This window comes from Cyprinus carpio, chromosome B25, assembly GCF_018340385.1.
Source record: "Cyprinus carpio isolate SPL01 chromosome B25, ASM1834038v1, whole genome shotgun sequence".
NCBI lineage: Eukaryota > Metazoa > Chordata > Actinopteri > Cypriniformes > Cyprinidae > Cyprinus > Cyprinus carpio.
The window spans coordinates 16,681,484-16,701,374 of NC_056621.1; the positions used below are offsets into that span (position 1 = coordinate 16,681,484).

A 19,891-nucleotide genomic window follows, 5' to 3' on the forward strand; every position below is an offset into this window, starting at 1 on the left:
CTCTTAAATTATTATCCCAATACTAAACGCCGGCAAAATATCTTAAATTATGTTCCGAAGACGAACAAAGCTTTTATGGGTTTGGAACGACATGGGGTAAGTGATTAATGACAAAATTTTCATTTTGGGGTGGAGTATCCCTTTTCTCTTAAGAATTCTCTTATGCTTCCCATTTATTTGATTAAAAAGACAGTAAAAACATGTTAAACAGTATTAAAATTTTCTATTGTAATTCATTTTAAAGTGGAATTTATTTCTCTGATGCAAAGCTGAATTTTCAGCATCATTACTTCAGTCTTCAGTCTCACATGATCCTTCAGAAACCACTCTAATATGCTACTCGAGGAACATTACTATCAATGTTAAAAACAGCTGTGCCGCTTAATATTTTTGTGGAAACTATGTTAAGATGCATTTTTTCAGGATTCTTTGATGAATAGAAAAAAGCAGCATTTATTTGAAATGGCAAGACTTGGAAAAATTCAAGTCTGATCAATTTAATGCATCCTTGCCAAATAATTATTAAAGAAGTATTGCTGAAGTATTAATTTCTTTCAAAAAAAAAAAGTATTGACGACCACAAACATTTTAATGGTAGTGTAAATGCTGTAAATGCATATTTACCACAGAAGTAAAGGTACAATGATTGTTGGACAATTTTCAAGCCACTAATATTATTAAACAGGACAGGAAAAATACTTTCAAATTGGTTTCCCAAACAGACTCCTATCTGCCATTGGGCAGATAAACTGATAGCTCCGCCCCCCAGATTCACACAAATGATTAGTTACCGTTGCAGGGTGTTGGGCTGGTCAGGATACAAGATGTGTCTAAATTTGGACTGGGAAGAATTTAACAATAAAAGATAAAAATGACATCACCTACAGATAGACATTAAGACGTCTTTCTTGACAAGGTCTGTCCAGCATATGAATGTTCTTAATTGACTCGTCATCTTCAGCAGCAGGAGCCACAGCGCTTCTCACTCGAGATCCATGTGTTTGCTCTGCAGCAGGAGGAGTGTGATATTGTCATTTATAGCCACACACTGTTCTGCAGTCAGGCGCTCAGCATGTCCTCAGACTCATGTGGAGAATGCGAGATCCTATTTGCCCTTTCCACATCCTTCCAGCCCACAACTGTTCCAGGATCAGCAGCACAGATGCTGACTTGACCTTCTTAGGTGAAGTCTTCATGATGCAAATTTTGCATTACATTCTCTCTAGCTAAGAATCAGACCACCTGACCCAATTTAATTTGATGCAAACAAAAATAAGTATGTTAGGTATATATATCTATTCTGTATATTGCATAATCATGTGGCTGGTGTTGATCACTAAGTCTCTGAAAGGCTAAGACCATTGTGGACTTGTGAAAATTACGCAGTACAATATAGTGAACAAAATGCACACATACTAGCATAGTAACTATATATATAACCTAAAATAGTAATCTAAAAAGTAAAATAGAGATATCTACGCACTGAAACTATAATAGTAGCCTGTTATCTGTGTCTAAAATGTAAACTAGTGCTTACAACAGAGACATGTACATGTTTATGAAACTTCTGATGTACATGATATTGCATAGGAACTTGACCGCATCTGAAATGTAACTTTAGCGGCGTTCAAATGTTTACAAATCCTTTAATGTTCATGATGTTGATAACCGCACGATAGCATCATATCAACAGTGCCTAAACCGTAAACACTTTCATGTATGTACAACTTTACAGACGTAAAAATGTTAACAAATCATTTGATCTTATTGATAATCGTACATTAGTATCATATCAATGTCTAAAATGTAAACCCTTTTATGTACAGCTTTTCAAACATACACATGTTTACAAATCCTTTGAAGTGAATGTTGTTGATAAGCATGCAATAGCACTGTCAACAGTGCTTAAAACATAAACCCTTTTATGTACAACTTTACAAAAATAATTTACAAATCTTTTGATTCACATTGTATAATATTCACAATATATTTACAAAAAACACACCATAAAAACCTTAAAAAAACATAAAAAACAAAAAAACATACACATACACAAAAATAAAAGTTTTAAAATAAAACAATCAACAAAAAAAGCATTGTATCAACAGCACATAAAACGTAAACCCTTTTATGTATAACTTTACAGAAACATTTGCAAAGGTTTATGTTGATAAATATACAATAGCATTGCATCATAGCATTTAAAACATAAGCCCGCTGTACAAATGCTTCCAAATCCTTTAATGTTCATGATGTTGACATGTCTGTGGAAATTATTTAAAATGTATGTGTGCTTGAAACACACTTTACATACAAATACCTTTGAATACCAATGAGATAACGCTGATTGAATGGTCTGTACTTCTATTCCTCACAGCCGTGTATCTGTTCGTGTCAAATTAAATATGGTGAAGGAATGTTAATCAAGAATCAGCTCTGAGGTACAACCAATACTAGCACCGGTGTCAGTTTGTATATTGGATTATGAAGAAGTGCTCGGTGTGTGGCCCTCACAGGAAGCTCCTGTATTCTGATGGCAGTGGTTTCGGTGTCCAGGGAGAGGAGGAGAGGGAGGTTTGGGAGGTTGGTAGTGAATGCAGAGTGGATTACTTCAGCTGCCGTCTTTGTTCATCAGAGCTGCACTTGTGTACTGTGCATTCAGAGCGAGTCTGAGACACGGGAGTAAGATGCAAAGAATAACATGATACATTTGACTCAATTACACACCACAGGATAGATTGCAAGTATACCGCAAAACTCCTTATATTAAATCAAACCAAAACCACCATGTGGATATTATTTACATGTGCAGCATGTATTGCTGAGCTTGTGTTGTGAGAAATAGATATACAAATGCTTAAAGCAAGGAAAATCAACAACGTCAGGATCTAAGGATGGTTATTTCACAGCTAATTGTTCAGGTGCATCAATACCAGTGTTGGGGGTAATGCATTACAAGTAACGCAAGTTACGTAATCAGATTACTTTTTTCAAGTTACTAGTAAAGTAACGCATTACTTTTTAATTTACAAGAAAATATCTGAGTTACTTTTTCAAAAAAGTAACGCCAGTTACTTTGTATTCCCATTTTTTGACTGACAATCCTCCTGTTAAAGAAGAATATTATCAAAAAAAATAAACGCAAACAAAAAACACGATTCACACATGCGTAGACAATTTCACATGTATGAAACTTTATTCACGTACACACAAAAAAAATTCACGTGCGTGAAAAAAAAATATATTCACAAAAAGCAATTCACATGCGCAAAATAAAATTATATATTCATAAAATACATTTCACAAATGCAAAACACAATTCGTAGATATACAACTGTGCACAAAAACCTTTGAATGTTTAAAATGTACGAGTGTCTGAATGTACAAATCGTCATTTACTACGAATCCACTCGGATTTGTGTGTGTGTGTTTTTGAGACTTTCCTGGCAGAGCTCTCTTCCCACGAGGGTCTGTCGTACTCTTTAGCCAATCAGATGCGAGCTTACCATTCAACCAATCATATCATAAGCCACTGAGAGTGCATTCAAGGAGCATGATTCTGCACACCTTTTGCGCAATATGGATTAATTAGAACGGAAATTAAGCCTTTTTACATCAGTAATCCCATAGACAGTAAAAGAAATGGACACAGCGACCCAATTGGAACTCAATTGAGACAAGTGAAGCCCATTTTTAGCGATTTTTAGAACTTCCGTTTCTGACGCGCAGACTCAAACTAAGCTTGATGACGTCAGCAACCTGTCTGACAGATGTAAACCTTCTAGTAGCTGTGCGTGCAAACTGCCATCGTTAATCTTGCAGAGACGGCTAGCTTGAGAGGGGAGTTCTTTGGCGTGAGTGAGCAGGAGTAAGTATTCTGATTAATTATTTTGTATAGTATTTTAAAATGTAACGCCAGGGCTTCTATGGGCTTCTCTCTTGACGTCTCCCCGATTGCCTGGGAGATTCTGAATGCACTCTCGGTGGCTTATGATATGATTGGTTGAATGGTAAGCTTGCATCTGATTGGCTAAAGAGTAAGACAGACACACGTGGGAAGAGAGCTCTGCCAGGAAAGTCTCAAAAACACACACACACAAATCCGAGTGGATTCGTAGTAAATGACGATTTGTACATTCAGACACTCGTACATTTTAAACATTCAAAGGTTTTTGTGCACAGTTGTATATTTACGAATTGTGTTTTGCATTTGTGAAATGTATTTTATGAATATATAATTTTATGTGAATTGCTTTTTGTGAATATATATTTTTTTTCACGCACGTGAATTTTTTTTGTGTGTACGTGAATTAGGTTTCATGCATGTGAAATTGTTTACGCATGTGTGAATCGTGTTTTTTGCGTGAATTATATTTGAGACTAATCTGTCTCCATACCTGTTCCCATATTGGGAGAAATCGGAAGTATGGAGGCGTTGTGTGCGCTGTGTGAACATGATGTTACTGTAGTTCTAGACTAAATGTGAATGTGCATTAATTCATCCCACTCACAAAAAAAACAAAATCAAAACAGATTTAGTATTCATCAAAATTAATCAAAACAGTGAAATGCAAACTCAGAATATGACGCAAACCTGCAATAATTAAATATATTAAATAACACAAATGTATCTGTTCCCATTTTATTAACAGTGTCTTTGCTGCTGACCTTTAATGATCCAGTTCAACCATACTAATAATCAAAAATGACTTTAGATAAACTAACAATTGTGCTTCATTGTTTTTTTTTTTTTATTGCTGAAGAGTGTTGAACCTTCTTCTCCTGTGTTCTACTGTACAGACGTGAATTTACTTTTCCTTCAGCCTGAGGTTTATTCATTACACTTTTTGGTGTGAAAGGACTTTTATATTGCTATAAATAGAACTTCTTATATTAAAAACAATCAAGCCCTGCTCATATTTAAAAAGTAACGTGAAAGTAACGCAAAAGTAATGTAACACATTACTTTCCATAAAAAGTAACTAAGTAACGTAATATTGTAAGGCATTACTTTTAAAAGTAACTTTCCCCAACACTGATCAATACAGAAAACGCTTTTAGAATCTACATGACGAAAGTCTTTTTCTTCACTGTTTTGACATATTTTCTAAGATAAAGCTGGAATAAGAGAATATTCAAAGCAGGTTTTTTTAAAAATAGCAGTAATCTTTATTTTGTTTCATAGCCTGAAAAATCTTGAAATTCTGAAAAATCTTAATTTGCTACTTGCTATTGCTAGTCAGTAGGATGTGGTGTTAGTGGGAGAAATATTCTTAGTTTATATAGCATTTGATTGGTCAAAATATATACTGTATATTGTTATTGTTGTTGTTGTTGTTTTTTTTTTGGGGGGGGGGGGTACTCTGAGCCCTAAAAACGAACTAGTATGGCCTAAAACCTGCAAAATTAAAATACCTGCACAAACATTCCACTAAAGTCCTTATTTTATTCCAATAGATTAAAGAAATAATATTTGGTTGATACACACTACCAGTCAAAAGTTTTTGAACAGTAAGATTTTTTGTTTTTTTAAAGTCTCTTCTACTCACCAAGCCTGCATTTGTTTGATCCAAAGTACAGCAAAAACAGTAAAATTATGATATATTTTTACTATATAAAATAATTGTTTTCTATTCAAATATATATATATATATATATATATATATATATATATATATATATATATATATATATATACATAAATATAAATTCATTTATTCCAGTGATTTCAAAGCTTTGATGAACAGAAAGTTCAGAAGAACAGCATTTATCTGAAATAGAAATCTTTTGTGACATTATAAATGTCTTTATCATCACTTTTGATCAATTTAAAGCATCCTTGCTAAATTAAAGTATTAATTTCTATAACTTTTTTCCAAAAACCGACTCCAGGCTTTTGAATGGTATAGTGTATAATGTTACAAAAGCATTTTATTTGATCTTTTTATTCATCAAAGAATCCTGAAAAAAAATTACTCAGATGTTTTTAATATTGATAATAATAATAATAATAATAATAATAATAATTATTATTTTTATTATTATTATTATTATTATTATTATTATTATTATAATAATAATAACAATAATAATGTTTCTTGAACAGCAAATCAGCATCTGAAGGATCATGTGACACTGAAGACTGGAGTAATGATGTGATGCTGAAATAGTGATGCTGAAAATTTAGCTTTGATCACAGGAATAAATTACATTTTCGCATATATTCAAATAGAAAGCAGTTATTTTAAATAGTAAAATTATTTCATAATATTACTGCTTTTGCTTAGGAAATGCAGTCTTTGTAAGCTGAAGAGAATTCTTTAAAAAACATTAAAAATCTTACTGTTTAAAAACATTTTTAAACTGGTAGTGTATATATTTTTTTAATAATGTTGGTAACAGTGTTGAACACAATTTTTGTCAGAATGTAAAAAAATGGAATAGTATTATTTGTCTTAGTGTCATAAAGGATTCAGATCATGTTACTACTTTTGTTTTCAATTTGTTACATTTTTGTAATAAGTGACGGTTATATGGTAACAGGGTTGCACATACTGTATGACACAGTTTAACATATACAGTATTTTTTATTCTAAATGTTTTTGTTATTAAAAAATGCATATTTGAAGATGGATGTTTAAAAATACACATATGATGATTTTTACTAAAATTAATAATATTAGTTATTGTGTGTGTGTTACATATATATAATTTTTTTTTTTTTTTGCAATGAGAGAAATCATGCAGTTACACAGTCACATGAAATGAGGGGACAGTTTTACATACATTTTAAGTGTTTTAGTAATTAAAATTAATAATTTAATAATCTGATACAACATTGAAAAGCCTTTACTGTATGTCTACATTACAGTACATTACTGGTAAGACATGATTGACTGATGCATGACTAAAAAATAACATGTATTTTAAAACTTGGCCACCCTTCCAGGTGTTGTATTGTTGAATTTATTTACTTATTTATTTATTTAGTCGGATATATTAAGATTGCTACTTCATTAACACTTGATTTTTTAATCCTCATCAGTAGAGGATATTACAAAAGTAGCATAACCATATTCAGCCTGTAAATGTATCATATCATGTAGCTGCAGTGAAGTAGGCTAACTGATGTTGTTCCATAGTGTCATTCTATAGTTGTGAGTTTTCTTCAGTATTTTCTGACAGAGTTCTGAGTGTTTTGATCATCATCTGGTCATGTTGTTATTGTTTGTATGTGTCCTTCTATTCACCACACAAGGTGTGTGTGTGTGTGTGTGTGTATGCGGAAGTGATTGTGCACACATGCATGCATACTTATGTGCTCATGTTTTCACACACGCATGCTTACATGCACTCTGACACACCCTGAGGATGCCTTTGTGCTTGGAACAGGTCAGCTAACATTTAGCCTCCACTGTTCTGTCTAATGAGGTCTGTCTTGTTGTTTTGTGCAAAAGCTGATCATTTTCTCATTCTGATATTCAACATTTACAACATAGACGTCTCTGCTTGTTCTCTTTGAAGACTATTGTACCATCCAGTTTTACTAACAGTCACTGTTTATGATTTCACCATGTAATAATTACACAATCTGCTTTTTGTCATATTCATATAACTCATGATCTTCAGAATGAGACTTGCCCTTTTTTTCAACCCTGTTACCGAAATTTGGGGCATATCTAAATATATATTTAAGACTGATTTGTTTTCATTTAAATTTTTTTCTAGAAAATATAATTAATTATAGTTAATTAATTAATTACAGTTAATATAATATATTTAATTACAGTTAATTATTTAAATAAATATAGAAAACACACATGAGTGTAACAGGGTTGAAAATATATCCTTAATTAAGCTGTTACTCGAAAGACTCGAAAAGGCTCAAAATACCAATGATATTAGAATTCCAATAAATTAAAGAAAAACATGTTTGGTTGATTTTTTTCTTAGAAGTAATGTTGGTAACAGGGTTGAACATGATTTGTATAAAAAGGAAAAAAATAGAATGATATTATTTGTCTGTGTGTAAAATACCATTTAGATCATGTTGCTGCTTGGATGTTTTGATAACAGGGTTGAACATGAGTTGTATCAAATTGTAAAAAAAAAAAATGAATTAAATTATTTGTCTGTGTCTAAGAAACCATTTAGATCATGTTACGACTTGGATGTTTTGGTAACAGGGTTGAACACGAGTTGTGTCAAAATTTAAAAAGAAAAATAGAATTATATTATTTGTCTGTGTGTATGAAACCATTTAGATTCATTTTACTACTAGATCATGTTACATTTTTGTAATTGGGGCAAATCAACAGGGTTGTACACAGGAAACAATTTTACATATATTTTATATATTTACTTATTTATTTGTTAATACAAATTTGCTAGTAATTGAGAATAGATTTTTAGAGTTTAAAAAAAATTGACATTTTTTCCACAGCAAACAGTTGCACACAAACTGTGGGACAGTTTTACATATATTTCAAATTCTAAATGTTTTTTTTTAAGTAAAATTAGTTGATTTAAAGTATTAAAATATATTCTTACTGCAGTGAATTGAATATCAGTTAAACACAAGTGTGTAAAAATTAGGGCATTGTTAAATAACCTTGATGGATACAGTTGAGAAAGTCAAGTTACAAAAAAATCACCAACTGGTGTTTAAACCAAGCTACTTTTCATTCTATATTAGTTTTAGATTACATAATAGTTTATCAAATACATTTAATTGTTTATAATAACACAACAAAAATACATGGGATTTGTGCCACTAATGCTTTAAAAACAAGTAATGGGACACCAAATCTGCCGTGTTTGTGCACTGCACCATATGCTTTAATTTCTCATAGCTTTGATGTATAGCATTTAATGGCTCTGCAGAAAAAGGGGTCATGCAAACACTGTGACTTACAACACCAGACATCTGTTCTGATCAAAATATTCTTCAAAATAACTTGCTTTGCATCTTGGGTTTGATCCAAGTGAATCTTTTTTGGGCCCACAATATGCTGACACACTTTTTTTTTCACCATCATCTGGTTCATAATACACAAAGCTGCATTGTTATTTAACCTCGAAATACCGTTCAATGTCACACAAGTCTCCACGATAAGACTGTGGCAGAAGAATGAAGTAAATCTTTCAGACATTATTACATCAAGGCTGACCTATGCAAACACTTGATTTTGACATGGGACTCTCACAGCTGGTGACAAAACGTCCTGCTGACTAGCACAAACTGATGGCTCGCAGGATGAATGCTGGTTGCAGCATCTGGCTCTGAAGGTCTAACAGATGTTACCAGGATATCACCTGACACCCCTTTTGTACCCTATATGCAGTTTTACTACCTTGTTTCAAGGCCTATGTGTAGACTTTGTAGTAAATAACTTCTCACCTGTATCACAGAGAGTTTGCAGGCCACAGTCGCAATACAATCAGTTTTCAAGCGTATTGTTATTGTCCTCTGCAAACCTCGAGGTCAGAGCCATAGAGATGATATCTCCTCTGTGATTTGCAGTGTGTTTAGTGTGTATGGAAGCCCATCAAGGGATGTGTTATGATGACTGTAGTGCATCCCATGCTGTAACAGCATTTTATTGTCTTATAAGGTCACAGAATCTCATAACTTAAATCCGTACCAAAGGAACTTGATATTAAAGAGAAACTTTAGATGGATGTCCTGGAGATATTCACAGTGATTCCTTAATTTCAATTCACAAGTACAAAATAACACCTCTGTATAAATAGTAATTTTCAACAGAAGTAATGAAAAATCATAATTTTTGTCATATTTTTATACCTTGTGTTTGCACATTGGACTTGTTGTGATCCAGCATGGTAAAATAAAATAAAATAAAATAAAATAAAATAAAATAAAATAAAATAAAAAAGTCTTTAAAATGTAACAATTCAATTCATATTGAAATATATAATATATTAATTAAAACAATTAAATATTTTGAATAACAGTAAATAATTTCAAGAATATTGGTCTTGGCGTCCAAAAATGTACAAAAAAATAGTCTGGCTTAGTGTTGTTCATGGTTTTGTAACTGTAAATATATTTGATATTTGAGTTGTTGGTTATTGTTATAGTTGGTATCAGAAGTTATTTGAAATATAAAGTTATTAAAAATTGAAAATGGTAATAAGAATCAACATCATAGCTTTTATGCTTATAGTAACTTTTACTGAGCCGAATCGCTTCAAAGAGAACCATTATTTTTAAAGGAATAGTGAATTAAAGGAATAATTCACCCATAATTGGAAATTTTTCAAGATTTACTCACGCTCAAGTCATTTCAAACCTGTATGAGTTTCTTCTGTTGAGCTCAAAAAAAGATATTTTGAAGAATGTTGAAAATCAAACAGTTAGTGGTAGTCACTGACTTCCATAGTATGGTAAAAATACTAGGGAAGTCAATGGGGACCAGAAACATTCTTCAAAATATCTTCTTTTGTATACAAACAGGTTTGGAACAACACATGGGTGAGTAAATGCTGACAAAATGTACATTTTTGGTGGACTATCCCTTTAATTAACCTAACCCGGGATTGACAGTGGATTTTTCCGCATGCCTGCATAGTCTCCTCTTGCGGATTCACAGAGGTTCATGTTCAGTCGAGCTCCGCACTTTTCAAGGGAAGGTGATTTCACTTTGCCGTCTGTGCATTTCTATGGTTGAGCGCAGCGTGAGGTGCAAGCTATTTAGATACTACAGAAGATTACAGCATCTCTGTGAAGCGCCTGTCTAGAGACCAGCAGTTCCACTTAAAACATCGACAATATGTTCCATGTGTTCAGAACAGAAACATATGCCTTTTTTAAGTTTCTTAACATAAACAAAACATTTTTATTATTTTAATACCTAAGGGTTTCTGGAATACCAAACGCAATGTCTTTGAAAGTCTAAAAAAGGGAAAAAAGGCTATGGATGGAATAGTGCAAAGGATTTATTTGTAATTTATATGTATTTTTATTAGGCTATAATCAATTATTGAACGTAAATCCTAAAAATTATGTAATATGCTAATATAAAAAAATAAAAATAATGTCCCCTCAAGCTTAGAAGTCCTTTCATTTGACAGACACTATTGAGGTATTTTTGTAAATACACATTTTTGGTAACCAGCCTTTATTTATGATGTATCGAAGCTATAAAGCTGCAAAACGTAGCAACCCATAAAATTGGTAGGTGGGGGTTAATGTTCGTCCCTGTGGGCTACTTCCTTATTTATTTCTATTGATTCTCTCCAGCTGATTTATGACTGTGCGCTGTAAACTCACTGGGGGCAAAGTGAGACGCCAGCTAGTCAGTGGAAATAAAAATAATTATAGAGCATATAGCACAACACCTTCTAAATTAAAAATGTGTATTTGTGTGTGTGTGTGTGTGTGTGTGTGTTTGTGTATGTGTGTGTGTGTGCAACACTTTATATTAAGGACCAATTCTCAGTATTAACTACCATGCATATTGCTAGCATATATTAGTACTTACAAAGCACATGTTAATGCCTTATTCTGCATAAACATATTTTAATAATCCTACCCCATACCTAAACTTGACAACTACCTTAACCATTAATAAGCTGCAAAGTAGGTGTTTATTGAGGCAAAAAGTCATAGTTAATAGTGAGAATTTGACCTGAACTGATATAGGGATGGGCGATATGGCGATATATATTGGATGAACGAAATTAAAAGTCTATCATTTCATATTATGCTCTATTGTTTATTTCGTGGTGCTGCAGATTACGTTGTTTACGGCAATACTTTTTCATAATTTGAATGACGGCAGTTTTACATACACGGGGATGCAGGCAGACGCGTGAATAAAAGCATGCGCGCGCTCACGTCACGTTGCAGTGCGTGTGGTCACGAAAACTTAATGTTTAATTGTACTTCTTATTTATTGTAGTTTTTTTGTCCTATTGCTTGTAATTAGTTTCTTGTTCTTGTTTCATCTCTGACTGTTTATTTATCTCCAGTGAGCTTGAGTTTTTTTTTTTTTTTTTTAGTTTTTTTTTGGTATTATTTTCTTGTATTAGTTTGATATCGACATTGGTGACAAGGATTATGAAGGACTATTCTATGGTATCAAAGATCTAAATATCACAAAAAAAAACCTTATTAAAAGAAAAAATAACTATATCAAGATACATATCGTTATCGTGATATAAAAGTTCTCATACCGTGATAAAAGATTTTGGTCATATCGCCCATCCCTAAACTGATATAAAAATAGAAATAGGAAAAAATATATGATCCATACTTTGTTAAAAACAACATGAAGTAAATTAAACATTACATTATGTCAGGTTTTTTGGATTGATGAAAAGATAATACTGAATTTAGATATAAAAATGTAAAATAAAAAATAAATAAAAATAACAAAAACTTACTAAAATGTAATGTATTTTATTTGTTTACCTGCATACCAATGTAAAGAGAAATGTAAAAAGAATTCAATTAGAAGAAAGAATTAGCACAAATCAATACAATTCGAATAATTTACTGTGAATGGTATATAATTTTATAATTTAATTATAAGTACTTTATTTTTAGAATGTGATTATGTAAAGCAGATTAATAAAAATACAGTAAAAACAATAATAACGGAATTAGAATTTTAAAAAAATTATTTAAATACATTTTAAAATGTCATTTATTCCTTTATATTATAATGAAAAACTGTTCTTTTAAATTGTAATAATATTTCACAATATTACTCTTTTTACAGTAATTTTAATCAAATGCAGCCCTGGTTCAAAAACATTAAAAAAATCGTAATTATTCCAAATGATTATGTTCGTTTTTTGTGTATGTGTAATAGATTGTATTACATTTTAAATGCTTATAATCAGATTACTTGTTTATTGATTACATGATTACATACTTTTGGGGCTGTCAGTCAATTAAAGTATTTAATCGTGATTAATCGCATGATTGTCATGATTGTCAACTCGTGATCAACCATAAAGACTAGACATGTTTCAAAGGTCATAGATGTTTTTCAAAGAACTTGTTCATGTCTATGAGACACATGAAAAAATAACATGGAAATAGCAGGTTCCCATTACTTCTCTTTCTTTGCACTGAGCAATTTATTACATAAGCCTGTTTACATTTTCACAGGACAGGGCAGCTCACTTCTTCTGAACATGCAAAATGTACATTTATTGTTTAGCCTATTATTACATTTGTCTGCCTCTCTGTGCCACATACTGTATTTTGATGCAGCTAAATTCTCAATAAAACTGTTTTCATTGATACATTTTGACTGTTTCCGACAACAGAATGAATATGAAGTAGTGACTGAAACGCGACCCATTAAGACTACATAACCAGCTATTCTTCAGCTCTCCTAGATGTTAATCTGTACAAAAATCCTGATTTATAATCGAGCCGCCGTCTGATGAAATCAAATGCACATAAGATAAAGACAGCTGTGCTGTGATTTTTGCTACACTTGCATGTAAAATTAGAGAAACAACATAATATCTGTATTAACTGAATGCGCTGCTCCTCTCAGCCGCTCGCTGAACAGAGCTGATGCAGAGAGAGAGGTGTGTGTGCGCTGTAAGATCTCGTGCTCGTGCAGCAGCCTCAGAAACTAAATAAGGTTCGTCCAAGAAGCTGCTAGATTTGAAAAAAAAGGGGGTCTGAAAAGTCACTAAATCTAGAAGTTGGAAAACACTGTGCATCTCCATTTCTCCAACTGCGGGCTAGGCCACAGGTCAAACAGAAAATATGTGCTGCATTAATCACGTGTTAATAAAATTAGTGCCGTTAAAATGAATTTGCGTTAATGCGTTAACTTTGACAGCCCTAATTTTAACTTATTATTTTTTCTTCTATTTTACAGTTATCTTTACACTGGCATGCAGGTAAACAAAACAGAGTTTTTTAGTAAGTGTTTTAATTATTTTTATTGATTTATTGATTTATTTGCATTTAAGTAGCTTTTCATCAGTTCACAACTCACAGGGTTTTGGGAAACCCTGACGTAATGTGACGTTTAATGTTCTTCATGCTGCATAAATATATAGAGAGAGAGGGAGATTGGCTATATAATGTCATTTTTGATATGTCATTTTCGGTATAAATTGAAATACTTGAAGTGTCATATTTGCATTTCATATTTGACAACAATTTGGATAAGCACATCTACTAAATAAACAGAATAGTAATGAATAAATACAATGTATGTCATAAAGCGATTTTGTTTAATTTCTAATCAGGCACTCCGAGGTGTGCTTGGGTGTGATTTTACAGGTAACCGGGGAACTTGCACCTCTCGGGCTCCTGTTACCCCCTCTAGTCACATCAAAACTTGCTCTCATGTCTGTGTCCTCTAGTGCTTGTCCTGCAGTGTGACGAACAGAAACTCCATGAGAGCATTGTGCTGCTATAGCGAACACTCATCAGTACTGCATGTGGTTATTTGGAAATGTGATTTTGATGCCCTGAACAGTTTGTGCGTGTCAGGACTGATTAGAGTCCTGTTAGCAATCGGTGGGAAGCAGTGCCAAATGTGCAGATAGCATCAGGGAGGACGGGGCGCCACATGCTGAGGCTGTCCTTTACCAGCCAGTCGGCATGAAGGGTGTGAAAAGAGATTTTGGGGAAAAGTGTGACCGAATTGCTGTTGTCATGGAGCATTTTGTTGTCTGTAAATCTATGATTGATGATGTACAGTACACTACTGTCATTTATTGCAAATTTCAGTTAAAATAATAAATAAAATATAAAGAAAGGTATGTTGTTGTTTTTTTGTTTTTTTTGCATTGTAACATTACATTTAAGGCAATTAACCATATTTCCTCCCATTACCATAGTTTGTTCAGATGTTTTAATTTTGATTTCATTCATTCATTTATTCATAATGGTGCAGTGTTATTTTTATAGTATTATAGTTATATACTACACTGTAAAAAAAGATTTTTCGAAGTTGTAAATAAAAAATTATTGGAGTGTTTTAAAAGAAAGTAATTCATTATTTATTTAGTAATTCTTGTGAAATATGCTTGCAATTTCAAAGTGAATCCTATGCCTATTGTTTGTGTATTATAGTGCATAAGTATTTATGAATGTTAAGCTTTTGTTTTTGTATTTTGTTTTTTAATTGGAATTTTATTTTAATATTTAGTTATTTTATGTGCTCTATGTCATTTTTGTTACTTTTGAACTATTTAGGTTTACTTTTTATTTAGTTTTTAAGCGTGGCAAAATTTCTAATTGTTTCTTCCAGTATTTATGTTTTATTTTATTTATATTAAAAATGTTTTTAACAGTTATACACAATAATAAACCTGCAATGGTCATTTCCATTACTGAATTACAGTAAAAAAAATTAAAGCAATAAATAAAATACTTCTAAACTACTAATAATTACTACCTAATACAAAATACTAATACGATTTTGTAAATACTTCATTTTGCTAAATAATTATATAGAAAAATAAAAAAAATAATAATTACAAAAATTACAATAAATGTAAATATTGATTTTTATTTTTATTTGCATTTTATATTATAGTATAGTAATATGTCATGAAAATTAACTGTCACAATGCAAAATTGTTATGCCCCCCCAAAATAAATTTTCTTTATATATATATTCTTATATGTTTCAAAAAAATATTATTTCTTTCTTTTCATTTTGGGTTAAAATATAACATATCCTAAACAGATTTCTTCAGATTCACCCAATTATTCATCATTCATTCATGTTTGATGCATTGTTTGCTCAAAACACAATGCACAGAGATGAAAGGAGAGCAGAAAATTCCAGAAGAGGCTTTTCTGAAGAAATTACAGTACTTTTGGGTCCACAGCCAATAACATTTTAAAGATTGCCATGGGCCAGTATCCAACAGAAACACTTCTTATCAGAAAATCACTTTCTCACAATGTCAATCCACACATATACAGTACAGGGTAGTCTCTCAGTTGACCCTGTATTCGCAGTGGCAATGCTTCGTTTTTCTTCTCCGTCTCTATACTATTACAAGCTTCCTTTTTTGTTCCCCTTCATTTTTATCTTTGTACTGGCATAATTTATCTCCCCTCATCCGGCACGCCTGGGACAGAAGCCAAAACCCAGGTTTCTGCCCCTCTCTGCCTCCGTTCCGTCCTTTCTTCCGCCCTTGATTAAGCCGTCTTCAGGGTCGCGAGTATTGATTTCCGTTATGAGCGTACATTATGATTACAATTATCTCATTGCTGCTTATTATGGAAGTACGACTACTTGTCTTTACTGCACAGATGGCTAGTTTTCATGATCTCCATGTTGTTCACTACAATTAAAGAAGTAGTTCTACCAAAAATTAACATTTTGTCATTATTTACTCTTGTTTGGGTGAACTATTTCAGTAAGTTGCCACAAAATCAAGAGCAAATGGCGAAGAGTGAGCATTGCAGAAGTATATATTCATCGCCTTTTTGCGCTTAGATTGAGAATAGCAATCCCAGTCTGCAAAACGTGAGTAGAATCAGCGCACTGAATCCAATAAATCAAAGACAAAACCGGGCAGAACCGACCATGACATCCAACTGTGGGACTTAGTTGTTTTGCCACTATATTGTGCTTTGAAATTCTCCCGATGCCTCATTATTGTGGGACGCAATGCATGATGGTGCGACCATGATGAATATTCGGGGGTTTAGGAATCAATCTAGACACGTGGGACGCCGGCCTCAACTTAATCTGCTTTCATGCATTTCTTATGTAGCCTTTCCACTTCCATATTCCACGTCTGCGGCCTTGCACTTTTTGAGATTCCTCAGTCTGCTTCCCGTCTGTCTCACAGTGGCATCAGTCAGTAATCTGCGGGAATACGTCTCAATAGTGGGATTCTGGGTCTCTGTGGCATCTGTGATTCAGTTCGCTCTCTTGTAGGAAGTCGTTCATTGTGTTTGTGTCTCATGCATTCATGCATTGTTGGAATATAACACACTCCTCATCCCTGACCTCTCCTGCGTTCTTAACCGTGGCGTGATTTTTTCCATCTTCTTTGTACCATATATACAGTTCCTCTTGTGTATTGCTTTTGTACACTTTGTCTTTTCTCCTTCGGACATGGTTGGGTTTCCATATGCTAATTCCAGGGCTCTTATTTATCAACTTATTTTCTGTTTTTGTGCTGCACACTTCTGATATGTGGCCTGCTATTGTTTGCTGTTTGAAGTCAACATGAAATGCAACTCATTTTGCTTCCATATTTTGACATATTTCCAGATGATGAAATCAGTGTTGGTGAAAGTTACTAATTGTGTTTGCATTACTAATTGAAATTAATAAGCCTCAGGCTAAGGAAGTGCCTCTGTACTTACTCCCAGTTTGTCTCAAAAGGGGTACAGGAAAGATGTGAGCAAATAAATGGGAAAACAAAGTAATTTGCGTAACTCAGTAACTCAGATATTTCATTGAAAATTAAAAAATAATGCGTTACCTTACTATTTACTTGAAAAAAGTAATCTGATTACGCAACTTGCGTTACTTGTAATGTGTTACCCCAACACTGGATAAAATAATAATAAAAATAATAATAATAAAAAATTTAAAAAATGACAAGCTATCTATTAAATATGTATTATTTGGCGCTAAAACAATTTGATGACAGCATTTAAACACTTAAGTAAATAGTACATTACGAAAAATCATGTGCAGTGTCTTGCATGGACTTTTATGCAGGGCCCTAAATGAATCAGTGACTCATTTAATTTAATTAAAAAATTACCTGAACCATGTACTGAACAGTTTGATTGATTGATTAAAATCAATCTACCTTCCCAATGCAAACTGCACTTAACTAGATATTTAACTTCCTAAACTGCAAAAACCTCTACACAAGTCCTCAAGTGAATCAGTGACTCATTTTAGTGAATCAGTTCTATTAGGTGGTCCATGTTAATGAAGTAGTTCTCTTAAGTAAATTGCTTGATTTACATGAAACTTCACCATATGGAGTCTAACTTGCCAATGCAAAAAACTGCGTTTAACTAAATATTTTAATACCAAAAATTCAGGACTTCTACGCATGGCATCAAATAAATCAGTGACTCCGTTTGATGAATTGGTTCTTTCATAAAGTCCACGAGAATGAAGCAGTTCGCAAGAGTAAAATTCTTGATTTACATAACAAATCTGAACAGACCGATTCAAGAAAATGAGTCATACTTCCCAGTGAAAACTACTGGGCTTAACTAATTTTTTGCTATCAAAAATTCCTCACGTAACTTCTACACAGTGCCTCAAATGAATCAGTGAGTCATTTTAATGAGTGAATTCTTTCTTTCAGGAGCATCTTGTGAATTAAGCAGTTTTACAAGTAAACTTCTTGCTTCACATGTTCAGAATAAACTTCAAATCTAAATTCCCAAAACAAACAAATGTGCTCAAATGTTATGGCTCATCACAAACAATGTGCCTCAAATAAATCAGTGAATCATTTTAGTGAATCAGTTCTTACAGACGGTTAGTATGAATGAAGCAGTTTGTGGAAGTCAGCTGCTTGCATTACATGAACAATCCTAGTGAACTTCCCAGTGCACTGATTGGAAATTGTTTAGTTGAATCAAGATGGTCTCTGAAGGTGGTTAGAGGGTATTAATCGATGGACTGATGCATTTTAAAGTTCAGAGTGTCAGATTTCATTTGATGTTGACTTCCCATCAGTGATACCGGTAGATTGTTTCATTTACTCAGTGGTTCAATATGTAATGTCTTTGTGGAAATCCAAGTCATTTTTAAGGTAATCTTATTTAAGACAGTTCATGTAAGAAGACAATAGAGTAGTGTGTCCCGTGTGTCCCCAGGCCCCCTCAGCAGGCGGCAGCGCCGGACCTGGAGGTGATCTCCCAGCAGGTGGAGGATGAAGGCCAGTGCATGGCTCCAGTGCAGCTGGTCGGCTTCGCCTACAGGGACCTTCCTCTAGCTGCCCTGGACCTCTCGCTGGCCGGATCCCAGCTACTTTCAAATCTGGACGAAGAAGACAACCAAGAGGGGTAAGAAGCTACTAGTACACCGGTGATACCACACAGAAACACGTACACACACGATTAAGCGATTGCATAATTGGGGACTTCCCATTGATTTTAGCACTATGTAACTAACCCAAATCCAAAAATAGAGCTTCTTAGAAGTGAATAAAGACATTTAGACTCTTTGTGAACAGTTTTTTGTCCTTTTGAACACACACAAAAAATTAAAATGTTACAATAGAAAAAGGCTATTTTCAGATTTTATACTTCAAAATGTTGTGTTGTGTTAATTGCTGTTTATTTTTTATTTTAACTACTTAGTAGTTTCTCACCAATGTTTTTCAGTGCACCCATAAAGAAAAAAATAAAATAAAAAAATATATTTAATTAATTAAAAATATATTAAAAATAAAAAACAATTTAATTTAATTTAATTTAGTTTTTTGTTCCTCTGAGTGAAAATTGCATTTTTTTTTCAGTACACCCATATTATGGAATGTCCCCAAATTTCAATTATTATAACTATTATAAATATTAATGTGTCACTATTAACAATTTTTTCTAAGTATGTACACAGGCTAGAACTAATCATTTGAAAAACATGATTATATTAAAAGCAGAGGCATAATTCTAAATTTTAGTCTAAAATTAATAATTTCTGATAGATCAAATTAACAACCCTTTCTTAGTTCTGTGCTACTCAAACGTAACTTTCTGCCAGTCTCTCTTTGTTAGCGCTCTTGTCACAGTGCCACTTTCAGTTATCATCGGATAAAGGATTCTGTCGAAACATACGCCAGGCTGGGAAAGAAATATTCAGATATCCAAAAAATCAGGAAGAACAGCATACTCTCACTTACATCAACGATACTGACTTTTAACTGGAATTTCTGGAATTCA

At 32.9% G+C, this 19,891-nt stretch overlaps 1 protein-coding gene across 2 annotated transcripts in view; it reads left to right on the top strand.

Moving 5' to 3' along the window:
- The window catches only part of LOC109062492 (transmembrane protein 266-like), a 69,417-nt gene that overhangs the window by 5,544 nt on the left and 43,982 nt on the right, over nt 1–19,891 (top strand). Inside the window, exon 3 of one of the 2 annotated variants that reach the window (XM_042753737.1) lies at nt 18,827–19,015. The exons of the other annotated variant lie outside the window; for it this stretch is intronic. Within the exon in view, the coding sequence (XP_042609671.1) occupies nt 18,827–19,015 (189 nt within the window). The remainder of the gene's footprint in view (nt 1–18,826; nt 19,016–19,891) is intronic. 2 annotated transcript variants of the gene reach the window in all.